Below are 13348 nucleotides of genomic sequence, written 5' to 3'. Positions count from 1 at the left end.
TATACAGGTTTTGTAGGACTGCTTCCATGCTCTCAGGCATTTCTCACAGCAAAGCATCATCACTCAAAATATTAGCCCACATTAGTATACTAATGCTGGTCTAGGAGGTGAGAAACAGTGGGAAACAAATGTTTGCTAATCTGGATTGGATTAAAGAGTTTGGTTTTTTGACCTAATACCAGAAAGTGTTGGAGCCGAGCGTTTCCAAAGGACACTTTGAAGCTGGATGTCAGTAGTTGCAATGAGTGATGCTTCTCTCCCCAATCCCACCTACAGATTCTACCCACTCATTTTCACTATCACTTGTAATACTGTGACAACCTGGCTCACTGAGCCAAAAAGGAACATCCTGAGCTTGTTTTCTCTCAGACAAGCAGGATCATAGGTTCATTAGTTTGGAAAGGACCTACAAGATCATCTTGTCCAACCATCCTCCTACCACCATCCCCACCCACTGAACTACTAAATCAAATCCCTCTGATCCTTCAACATGAGCTTCACATCAGCAAGCTGCTGTGGAACCACAGCTTCAAAATACTCAGTAATAAAATATTTCCCTCCCAGCAAGTAGTCTGTGTAGCCACGTTATCCATTTGCCTCAGCAGTCACAGAAGCACTCCTCCCAAGTCACTACTTAATCCTTAGAAACAGAGCCAGACACTAGAACATTATTATTTATTGCCCTTCTTAGGGAGTACAAAGGCAGCTTTACAAAGATGACCAGTAGTCATTATCACAGTGAATTTTGTTACAACCTAATGCATTGCAAATCAAAACCTGCAGGCAGGTAGAAGCTGTAAGACAAACTGCTCTTCCAAATCTCTTAGGGAGACAGATGCCACACTACAGCTTGAACACGCTCCAGTAAAGCCCCCTGACCTGTCACTGTGACTACATCCAGAACATGACTTGGAAAATGTACCCTGAACCTGGCCAACAGCTCTGCAGCTAATGTGGCTGCTGGAACAGTTGAGAGCACCCAGTTCCTCCTGCTTCACAGGAAAAGTAGATGAGAACAGCAAACCAGAACTTTGAAAAGATACAGATGAGAAAGATGCCTTTCAGGACTACTGAACAGAGAGGAAGTAGTCTGTCATTTGAAGCATTTGAAGAATTATTTTTGGTTGACAATGTTTGTTTCTCAAGTAGAACAGCATGCTTCCCTCTTCTCCAAAGCAGTGGAGTGTTGGCGGAAAAGAGGAGCCATGTAAGAATTAATAGATGCTGTTTCATAAGTCAGACTTCTGAATCACAAGCCAGAAGGTATGGAGTCTCAGTCCTTCAGTTGTGAAACTTCATAGAGGTATGCACCAAGCATCTTCACTCCCTGAATGTAGTTGTACCTGTAAAGACAGCTTCCATTAGCACTGTTGTTAGTCTGAGCTGTTATCCTAGCAGTTGTGCATACTGCAGCATTAGTCTCTGCCAGCAACAGATGCTACAGGCGTAACTGTGGCAAGAAACAGACTGTTTCCAACCTGCTTGCATTTTGCCTGACAAAGCTATTCTCTATTTTGAGGCTGAGCTATAAAAAAAAATTTGTTGCAAGCATGCACAATCAGAAGCAGTAAGGATGTAAAGACTCAGTTACAGACCAATAAGCACAACCACCCACTCAGTCACCCTCCAACTAAGGATGCCTTCCCAACACTTAAAGCACCCAATTTACCTTAGGTTTTTTTCCCATAATACGTAAGACTCACAGTACAGCTCAGTCTGGCACAGGGATAAATGTTCTTACCTATTTAATTTCTCATTCTGAGAGTGAGCACCATCATCTGCAGCTCCAACAGGAAGCAGCATGACATTCTTGCCCGTTGCTTCTTGAAAAGTGAGGGTAACAGGAATGCTTCCTCCTTCCCTCGTCAAGTCTGGTTCAACTCCAAAAACTAAAACAAAAAGTGATACTTTAGTCAGTTAGAAGTTGCATTTGTTTTTTCTAACAGATCCTCGCTGCTACTCAAGTAATCAAGCACTGCTTAATCAAGCAAGCACTTCTGTACATTTTCTAAAGCTTCTCTGATAGACAGCAGAAGAGATAATTGTGGACTTTCACTCCAAATACAGTAATGGAGACGTTGATACAGTGCCCAGAGAGGTGGTGGAGTCTCCTCCTCTGGAGACATTCAAGACCCGCCTGGACACCTACCTGTGTGACCTGGGCTAGGGAGCTGCTTTGGCAGGGGGTTGGACTCAATGGCCTCTAGACATCCCTTCCAACCCCTACAACTCTGTGATTGCAGAGTATTGGAAATTTCAGAGCTTACTTCTACTTGTTAATACCATCTGAAAGCCTGCTGAACTCCAACAGAAATCAGATTTGCCCTAGTTAACCTATCACAGCTAAGGATGCCAGAACATACAAACTTTGAGGCTTTGGTTAAGTAAATTATCTGAACTACTGACAATTGCATCCTTATATAAGAGCAGCACTATGCCAACAGACATCTCACTACACCTGAAATGAGCTTGATAGTAATTTTTCATCCTGTACCTCAGAATTAAGGATGGCACATAAGATGCTTCGCTACTCAGTCAAATGTATTATACAGGTGTATAATGTCACAAATATTCTGCAAACATGACCTCCACTGTATTTATTGAGATGCTGGAACAAGAATACTGACCAATGCAAAGTGGAAAGCCCACTGACCTGTCTTCATGGCCCTCCTGCCAGCCATGTAGTGGGGATGGTCAAAGTCTGACACCCAGGGTTTTCCACCATGGCCCAAGTATACCTTGAATTTGTTAGGGCTCTGCAGCTCTGCAAACTTTTTGCTCAGATACTCTTTAACCTATAGGAAAAAAATTAAGCAGTCTTATTTACTGTTACATATACAAACACTGGTGAAAGCAGTATAGCAAAGCATATTAGGGACTCACAGGTCACTACTACTTACAGGAATAGCTTTCATAGTACTATTATCTCATATTATATGCAACTCTGCAGTCAGAGTTGCATCATCAAGCAAGTAAAAGCAAAAGCATTACTGCAGAACAGCTAGTCACTGTGCCAAACTCTTAGGCTTTTGAATAGGCTCTTAGGCAACTCAAGTGCCCCACAATTGAATCAGCATCCACTTCTCAGCTGCATCTTCAAGTTAGCTGAGTAAACAGACACCAGGGCCACAACAGTTCAGTGTGGGACTACGCATTTCCTCAAATACCTGAGCTGAGGAGCTGAAAAGGCTGCAGCAAAGTAAAAAGAACTGTTTCAGAAACCAGGAACACAGAGAAGCTGAGAGGCTTTTAGAGATCATGAATCCATCTCAACATACATGCTTTGTGACTTCTTCAGGAGTCATGTTAGGCACAAGTCTGATGGAGAACTTCCCAATCACTTTCCTAGGAATCACAGTCTTGGCTCCAGAGGCTGAGAAGGCTCCTTCAATTCCATGGAGAGACAAGGAAGGATACCTCCACCTATGCATAAGGATATCTCTCTGCAGAAGCAAAGGAAAAAATGTAAGGTTACATCAAGCTTAACAGATGAAGAGATTGACTTGAGGGAGCTCTATTAAAGACTTGCAAGGAGCAGTGCTTTCTCACATGGACAAATGCACCTCAACCAAGACCACTCAAACGGAAGCCAATACCTGTGTTAAGTGCACATTTCAATATAAGAGCTGGCTTTCAGCACCTCAAGAGATTTTTCAGTAACTCCAGTTTGGCTTCCTCCTAGTTTTGCAGAACTTACAGAACACGCCTATTCTGCTTCCAAAAAGATTGGAAATACATCTATAAGATGCTCTAGCACTATAAGAAGCACACTGGAAGTTTCTGGTCCCCACAGCCTTAAGGCAGGCATGTGTCTTCAGTACTGATTCACACTGACAAAGACCACATTTTGTAAAAGCCTCATTACTGCAGAGTGAGGCACACAGCACGCTCCTCCTTCAGCTGTTGGCAGTATCAGCTGCATTAAGCTGACTGAACTAAGAGTTCATTGACATGAGTACTTCTACCTACCATCACTATGCCATTTCAGGTAACACTTCCTTCTCACTGCCTTGGACACAACTGTTCAGTACACTAGATGCTGTGGTTTCAACAATTTGTGTCCTGGACAGACTATAGTAACTCAAAGTTGAACTTTACTGTAGAGACCAGGGAGACTTCTCTGGGGCTCTAATGCCAAATTTGTCCCGTTCCAGATACAGCCTGCCTCTACTTTTCTTTGGAGTAGAACTATCACTGCTAAAAACTTGTAAGCACGTTGTTTCTCACATGGAGATCATTCTCATATTTCCCTTAAGCCTCAAGGCATTAAGAAAACACATGTGCAACTTTGAATTCTCTCCATAAACTAAGCCAGGATCTGAGTCTAGCTAATACAGGACAGTTTTAGTACCTTAAGTGAAGGGCACCACGCCAGCTCCCTCTTGTATACAAGTTATATTTCATCCATTACTTTATAGAGAAAAACTAAAGAAAGTCTGTGTGCTCTCAGTCGGTATAAACTCCTGCATACAGGAACAACAGTGAGCATATAAAATTGTTACTTATAGCCGCTTCAACTCAGTCTGGAGTCTTCTCCTGATATTACCAGGACAGAAGACAGACCTGCATATGTAAACGTGTCTTTTACAACACTTGTTCCAGCATGTTATGATAGATTTAATCTATGGCTTAGATTTTTAAAATCAGTATATACTACTTATACCTTGTGAATATTTTGTAGCATTCATTTAGAGGACTCACGGGATGAAAATCTGAGCAACAAAAGACATCTACTGAACGTGAGCCCAGACAAAGATTTCAGCAGCCTACAAGAATGCCCTTGCTTGCTAAGGCTGGGAAGAAGTTCTGCATGTCAACCTTAAGTTCACAGCTACACTGTTTCCTTACCTTATGAGAAGATTCAACTACATAAGAAACTAAGCTTCCAATAACCCGCTGAACTTTCCACTGTGGAAGTCAGATGCTTACAGTATCACTGTATCTGACATCTTGAAGCATTCCTCCTGTGCTCACTGTTCCTTTCTAGCTTTGAGAGAACAGCATTAGGTAAGTTTGAAATGCTACTTACAGGTAGGTAAGGAACAACTAAGGAGCAGCTTTAATGTTGCCTAGACTGCTTGCCTTAAATACAGGATAACCTAGGCAAAATTTCCAAGCACACACTTTGCAGAGGAACTGCTAATGTTAAGAATACAGCTAACTGTACAGTACACCTGAACTCACACAGCTAACCAGGGCACACAGTACATAGTATACCTTTGTATCATGTAATAGTTTTGTTGCTCCTACATCTTTGGCATATTCCTCCAGGTCAAAGTCAATCTTCTCATATATGGCCAGCTCCTCATCAGTAACAGATGCCACTGCTTCATTAATACCTGGGATGAGGATTTTCCCTTTCTTGTCTATGAGAGAACCTGTAAACAAGAAGCACTTCAGATCAGGATTCAACCAGAAGACAAATGCCATTATGGGGGAACACTTTCTGTGGGAAGCAACAGTCAGTCTTCTGAAAACTCTGTAAAAGTAATGAAGCTACCCTACACCTGCAGGGGTCTGTCCCACAAAACATGAAAGGCACTGATGGATTTTGCAGCTATCCCAAAACCTGTACTTTCTCTATAACCTAGTTATAGTTCTACTCCTACATGTAGGAAGGCAGGATTGCTCAGAGAGCTCAATATGACACCTCTAGAAGAGTTTGCAGGAAAGAGCTGATTCAACAGCAAGGTTTTAGAAGCTTGGCTAGACCTTCCTCATATTTCTGTATCTAAGGGATCACTCTTTTATACTCATCCTGGTAAGCACAGCTTCATAGGCTTTCCATAGCCAACAAAGCAGCACTTTGAAATGCCTCACTGCTTTAACAGGACTTATTCCCATTTTAGATACATTCACTGAAATTGGCTTTTTCTTACCCATCAGAGCAATGAGATCTGTCATGGCCTCATGTACCGAACCACCATAAACTCCAGAGTGAAGGTCTTTGTCACTGCACTCTACCTGGTTGGAGATTAATTATGAGATTCAGGTTAATCTTAGCATGAAGACAATGAAGATTACGTAGACATCTAACTTTTTGTTGCATGTATTTTGAGAACATATCTGTTTTTGAAAGCAGACCATTCTGCTGCAGTGCACCGAGCAGGTGTGCTTCCTACTGCACTGTGAAGTGCAAGCTCATAGCACTGACTGCCCCAGTCCTGGAGACTTCAGAAGTGAGTTCTTTACTCACAGAAGTACCTGGATGAAGATGTGTGCCATGATAACCCATCAAGTGAAGCAGCTGGATAGCTGAAAGCTAACCTTTTTACCCACTTATAAGACACTGAAAGGAAGATATTCAGACAATTACAGTAGAACCTGTTGTACTAAATCAATTCCATCATTCCTGAAGAAAAACTATCAACTTGAAAAATATGGATTCTAATAGAAAATCTAGCTCAGTAATGCTAGTTTGGCCATGTATTTCAGAACTTACCTCTATGAAGTAGTAGCAAATACCCCTCAAGCCATAGGTGATACAAGGCTTATTCTTGCCTAGCCAGTAGTTGTCAGAAATGCAAATATAATCCACATCTTTGAAGAAAGCATCGCGCTGAGCAAAAATCAGTTCATCCAGGCCTTCTGATCCTGATTCCTCCATACCCTCTAGGCAGAACTTAATATTTACTGGAAATTCCTTTGAAAAGGAGCAAGAACAGATTAAGTGTTTTCAAAACACCAGCTGAATACATTAATTGTATCATCTTGTACAACCTAAAGTTCCTCTTACAAAGTCTAGGTGTACTTAAGTCAAGGGCCATTCCATAGAATCCAAACTCTTCAAAAAGGTTTTAAACTAAGCTCTAGAACAACTGGTTCCCAATCCTCTTAACTGTGGAAAAGCATCAGATCAGCTGCCAAAGGCAAGCCACGGGGGTAAAAAAAATTAGGCATAAAAATTGCCTGCTACAGTAGGAGTCATAGCTACCTTGTCTGTCCAGCCTACCATATTCTATGCTGAGGAAGCACTGGAGAACTGCTGATTCTTTACCCAACAACAATCAGTCTCACCAGACAGCTCAAGATAACTGCTTTATTTCCAATTGCACTTCTTTCACAGAAACAGGAAAGCTCCCAAGTTCATGTTACTATGTTAACTCTTTTAAGAAGAGTTAACATTCTTCTTCATTGGCAGTGAGATATTAAGCTTTGCTGAAGGCCAGGCTAATTAGACATCCTTACATGTAAGTGAGCACATTAAATTATTACTCCTGCTCCAGAAGATTCTGGATATATTTTCCTTCCTACATATTTCTTTACAGCAAAAATATTTTAAGTGCAATCCAAGCCATCTACAAAACCAGCTTGTCAGCAAGTCAAGTCAGCTCTACCAGGAAGACAGAAAGCTTACAGGAGTGTTGCAACATTCCCCTAATCAGCTGAATAAGCAGGCCTCACAAGGGTTTGTGGCTTGGATAACATTTATTGCTAGACTCAGCTGTATGTGAAAAAAACAGAATATATATTGGGCACACACCTGGTTAGTCTGTTGATAAGCCTCCAAGGCATTCAGCCAGGCAAGCACTGGACCTTTGTCATCTGTTGATCCTCTCCCATACAGCTTTCCTGCAGAAGTCAGGCAAATTATCCAGAACGGAGAGAAGTTAGAATGAAGTTTGTCATCTCTACTTGAAGAAAACATCCTTTTAGATAAGCTTTTTAGCACTGATTACACTAGCTTTCTTATGAGACCCTTCTGAAGCAGCACTTTTATATCCTACTTCATACAGTGTAGTAGTTCTCCCACTTTCAGTGGGACCTCACCTCTTCCATAAGCTGCTCCCTAGATAGAACAGAAAACCTAGAAAAGATGCAACTGCCTTGGGCTTACCCATTCCCATATCCTTTCCATTAATACCATTTTCTACAGATCCATCAGTAAGGGTATAAAAACATGCCATCCTCCTTTTAGTAGAGACTTATCCAGTATTGCTTCAATTCAGTAATTATTTAAATAAGACTTCAGTAGTGACTGGTTTCCTGGATCCCAGAGAACTAGCCGGAGAAGTTCTACAGGCAATGGGAAGTCCCAGGAAATGTACCTGGGATCACAGAGGCAGAAGACAGTGTTCCAATTCATAAGAACTGTGTCTACAGCCCCTAAGCCACTAGGTACAACCACAGCACCAAACCACACCATAGATATTGCAAGGTGAGGAAACCTACACTGTCAGGCTGCACAGAGATAAGCCACAGTCTAAGGTAAATCTAGCTCTTGCTATCAGGTTAGAACCTGATTAATTTGGACTCTGCCACCTATGACCTAGTGGCACTGCTAGAAAGACAAGCTACCACAAATGCTTCTTCTTGGCAATGATTAATGCTTATGCAATACAAAAATGCCCTATTCTTATGACCTTTGACTCTTAACACTGAGCAAATGAAACAAGAAAGGGGATGTTGGCAGCAAGAACTTCAAACAAAAGTTTTATTTTCCTCTTGGCTACAAGCAACACATTGTTTAAACAGAAGTTACTGCATGATTTCTTCATCCCTGTTACCAGACATGAACACTTCTCTGGGAACTGGCTCAGTGTAATCCCTGTAGCACAGTACACAAACACTAAGCAAACCATGCCAGTTGCTGTATCACTCCCCTCTCTCCAGGGGAACGGAAGCAGAATTGAGATCCTGTCTCCATAATGGTTCAAAATCAGTCTGACACAGCCTCAGAGGCCACAAGTTTTTAAACGTACAAAACTGCTCTATGAAGGTTTCTGACAACAGTTGTTTTTTGTTGTTTGGTGTTGTTTTTTTTAAACCATTGAGGAACAGTTATGACTCTGTTGTAGTTACAAGAAGGAAAGTATGAAGATACAGCTTAAAAACTAGAAAAAAACTAAAAGCAGCTGAGATTTTACATCCCTATTGTTTACTGTTTTCCCCTGCATCTTTCTACAGTTACGTTACATGTTCTTTCCTTCTTCCTTTCTATTAAAGGTGCAATCCTAGAGCAATTAAGAAATACTAGTTAAATAAGCATTCCATTTCAGAAGTCCATGCTCTTACCATTTCTTTCTACCAGTGTGAAGGGCTCACTGTCCCAGCCATCCTCTAGTGCTGCTGGCTGAACATCTAGGTGGCCATATACACACACTGTCTTTTTATGTGGATCTGAGCCAAGCTTTCCCAGAATAATTGGAGGTAGAGGGATCTCTGATCCATCAGGCAGCTAGAAATAGAAGGCAAGAGGTTTTTTTTAAATACAAATATAGAATGTCAGTGGCACTATTTTATCACATGAATGAATTACTTTAACATTACTCCTCTAATCTCATAGCTTCTACAGACAGAAACAAAACTAAGCTACTTAAACTGACTGCAAAAAGCAGAATGTATCAGTGAAAGCACCACAGAGCCACACCAGAAAATAATTCCTTATAAGTCCCAAAAAGAGTCAAAGTGTTTCCAAGCTCAAAAATGTTAAACAGTCCTACATTAGATTTTAGCAGAGCAAGCTACCTGCGTGCCAGACTGCCATATCTAATGCTTACCTCAGCATCAGTGCTGAACTCCATTCAGTGGAGTATTCTGCACTGCTTGTCACTGCCCTTTCATCCTGTCCATAGCACAGATCTCGTGACAGTGATTTCCTGACAGTGAAATCACTGAGTAAAACATGCCTATGCTCACACAAGCTCTTTAACAGCTCTATTTCTCCATACTAGCCTACACCATTAAGGGTAGTGATGATCAGGTTGAACTTAGCTTAGTTCTTTGGAGTATCCCATAAGCAGTTCTCACATGCTGTTCTCAGCATTTGCCCACATTGGTGAACTCATCTAGAAACTGTTCAGCAGATCAAAAGCACCATCAGATACCACTTTTGGGCTCCAAGTTCAATTTTTTTTAATCAGCTGGTTGCATGGTCCCTGGCCAATTGCAACTTTAAGGGTTTAAATCAATATAGCAAGAAATTACAGTAATCAGTACTCAGTAAAAATTGCTGCACAGTAGTAAACTTAAGTTGGATCAGGCAACTCAGCCAATTGCTTTTCACTGTTCTTCATTGCTATAGCAGCAATAGCTCTTACCTCCCAAGAAATATACACTGATGAACAGAGCAAGTTCATTTCAGTGAATTAATTGAAACACTTCTGATAGGATTTTAGGCTATAGATAACAGCAGAGCTAAAATTATCCTACAGATTCTCAAGAGCCTTCTTCCCCTCAACATGAAGCAAGAAGTTGAACACCATCCTGCTGAAATCTGTAGTGCTACAAATAAGCGTATTCACATTGCCAGATGCAAGAACTGCTCACAGGATCCCAGTAGACATCATTAGCAATCAATTACGATATTTTAATAAATGTAATGCCCTTCTGGAAGAGCTATCTAGAAGCCTTTTGGAAGACCTGAAACTTAGTAGGTATCATCTTTACAGTCTATGGGCCCAAGAGACAAAACCAGCCTGCTGTTAAGAATTGTGTTTCTCTTTGCAGTTGCTCTGTTCATGTTCAGTCAGTATTTAAAAATGTCTAACAGCCCAACACAATGATATGCTTAAGTGATATAGATGCCAAGAGTTACTATAACAAAGGTCTTAACACAAAGCTCAAGACTCTGTAGAAAGACTTAACCCATGCGGCTACCACCTTTCTAGGTCACAACCCACAAGGCTCCTGCAGCAATCTGGTCCAGAAGATCGACATACACCAAGGAATTAGTAATCCACATAACAGTCCAAGTATACCCAACCCTGTGCTGTGAAATGATGCATACATAGCTCTGCCTTCAGGCAGACATTGCACTGTGCATATCACTTGGCTGCAAGATAAACTCAGCAGACTGCAGCCTGTAGGCAGAGCCCTCTTGCTACAGGTGACTGCAGCACGTGCAAGTCCTTGTCTTTATCAGAAAGCAGAGCAAGTTCTCATGTGAACATCCCTTTTGTCTGACAAGGGCATCAGTGGAGTTGTTTTTCAGAAACTCACAGCTTGAATAAGCAAAATAGAACAACTTCACAAACAGGATCTGCACAGCACACTACATGCTAATGGGATGACTGTTAGATGCTGCACAGTTTGGATTCCCAGCATCTAAAGGGACATGAGGTTACCTACACTATCCTTCTCACTGTAAGTGTAGCCCTCATAAATAGCATTTTAAATGACCCTTTGAAGTGCACGAGCACCTCTCTTACTGGGATCACAGAAACCAGCACACTACTTCCATGCTAGCATCTTGTCAGCTTAAGAACTCCACTGAGAACACACGGAGATGCTCACGTACCTTTTGTTTCCCAATATCCATAAGCTTGGCAGTGCCTCCCAGTCGCTCGATATCCTTTGCAGCAACCTCCATCATGTGCCTGATTTCAGCCCTCTTCTCCGGCCATGCTGACACACTCTGGATTGCTACCCACTCAGCGAGCCGCTGCAGCAAGACAAAGATACAGATTTCACTATGCACTGAATGGAAGGCACTGTTCACACCAAAATCAACTGAAATATCAGTCAAGCTTAAACTTAAAGCAAATCAGCCCCATTATCCACACAAAGGATTACTATAACTACTGATATCACACTTAAAGGTTCTTTAAAAATCTTTCTTAACAGTTATACCTCACTGCCAGCATAGCACAGTCTGCAGATAAGGAAGGCAGACTTAAGACTATGGTAATCTGTGCATGCTTTGCCTCTGGTTTCTTTTCTTCAAGCAAGCAGAACCAACTAGTACCTATCAGGCATCTCAGGCCATCTCAACTCTTTTCCCATGTGAGATCAGTAAGAGCTGAACACCACATTTCTTGTCTGGGAGCTGCTCAAACCAGTCATACCTCTTGCCTGACCTCTCCTTCCAGTTACTTGACTTCATTATTGGACACATTACACTGGTGTACCTCAAGCTTGAAGCTGACTGCCTTTTAACTTTCAGTATCTCATAGCTGCCTGTACTGCATCACAAACTTGAAAGAAAGCTTACCTTAATATAAAGGTCTTGGTGTTCATCAATGTATTTAAAGAGGACATCAAGAGCAGACATCTTCTGACCACAATGTTGCTGCTGAAAAATAGAGACAAAAATAATTAAGCCTCCTGAAGTTTCACTACAGAAGACTTCCACCTTTCAACTGAAAATGTCACATGTCAAGCCACATGAATGTAGAAACTGAAGCCATTCCCTCTTAGGAAATCACAGTGACCAAAGCACATGCAACTTGATCACCACTGTTTCTACCTCTACCCAAACTCCAGGAGTCACAGCAAGCTGGTCTGTAGAGATGCTTCATGTACTTAATTAAGAAACACAGGCAAAGTGTTATTCAAATGTAACAATCTCTGAAGTTTTATTTTGTTGTAAGAGTCCAACAAATGCGTGTCTTAGCCTTGAACATAGCCAGGTCCAAGATTTTTTCACCTGACCTCCACAGAGCACTGAGCAGGCAGTTTAAGAATTTACTCTTGAAGTCCTAGTCTGCCACTCAGCCTTTCAAAGGAGGTCAGAGTGAAGCCACAGGAACAGAAACCAGCCCCAGCAGTGGCCAGGGACTAGTCCAGCACTAACACTTCCTCCTTTTATTTCTTTTGGGGGTGATTTTTTTTGTGCCATCTGAAGTTCATGTGAGAAAACCCAAGATCTCTTCCCTTCTCAGCTGTCTTCCTCAGAAACCCAAATGGTGCTATACTTAAAAGGCACACTGTCCAGAAGCTTAAACTTAGTTCTCAAGTTCAAAGTAAAGCTAGAATCTCACCTTCAAATCAGAAAAAAAGCAAGCTTCACAGTCCAGCCTCCAGAACCAATGCACTTGGACCACAAGCAGAACTCCAGGCTTGCTTGCTACTCTAAGCAAGTATGTTTAGCAGCACCAGCTGCTACAATTCAGAAGCTTGTTTAGTCAGCTTAAGAGAGAGCCTTCAGGCCTTTCCACTTCTATGTCGAAGTCATAAGACAAGTATGGTGGTTATTAAAATATGTGAACTGTCCTCTGGAACAGCTGACTGCGCTACATAGCAAAATGAAAGCTATCAAGCTGTCCTAGATGGCATATGGTGATATGAGCACATCCTACTACCCCAGATATAGGAGAGACACACAGAAAGGACATACAGGAAGCATTTTCTGTCAGTCAGGACTGTATTTATACCAATCACCGATATCCTTTTACTCAATGAGTAAAAGGATTCTCTTTGATAGTCATGAACTGGTCCAATCCTGAGATAACTTGTAACCCTTTAGAAAGATGATACAGACACAGCCAAGCTGAAGCCCTGCTTCCTACTAAAGTTCAGTTTCTCTAGAAAAGCCATGGTACTTACACACAGCCGAAGCTCACATGTGACTCAGAGAAGCCGTGGCAGGCATCAGCCCTGCACTCACCCTACAACACAGCGACCAGCA

General features: G+C 41.7%; 1 protein-coding gene across 1 annotated transcript; it reads right to left on the bottom strand.

The window, feature by feature from the left end:
• Positions 1-661: 661 nt before the first annotated feature.
• Positions 662-12040, bottom strand: CNDP2 (carnosine dipeptidase 2). The gene is made up of 11 exons (XM_065753106.1): positions 11933-12040; positions 11240-11383; positions 9016-9178; positions 7484-7572; positions 6443-6643; positions 5880-5964; positions 5218-5378; positions 3279-3443; positions 2654-2795; positions 1742-1889; positions 662-1343 (listed from the first exon to the last, which is right to left on the bottom strand). Exons 1-11 carry the CDS (start codon positions 11990-11992, stop codon positions 1274-1276), a joined length of 1428 nt encoding a protein of 475 aa, XP_065609178.1. The 5' UTR covers positions 11993-12040; the 3' UTR covers positions 662-1273.
• Between the last annotated feature and the right edge of the window lie 1308 nt (positions 12041-13348).

The sequence above is a fragment of the Cyrtonyx montezumae genome, unplaced genomic scaffold (assembly GCF_038088225.1).
Source record: "Cyrtonyx montezumae isolate F1298 unplaced genomic scaffold, pur_monq_1.0 scaffold_8, whole genome shotgun sequence".
NCBI lineage: Eukaryota > Metazoa > Chordata > Aves > Galliformes > Odontophoridae > Cyrtonyx > Cyrtonyx montezumae.
The sequence above is the reverse complement of the archived record's forward strand: the minus strand, read 5'-3'. Positions and strand labels throughout refer to the sequence as shown.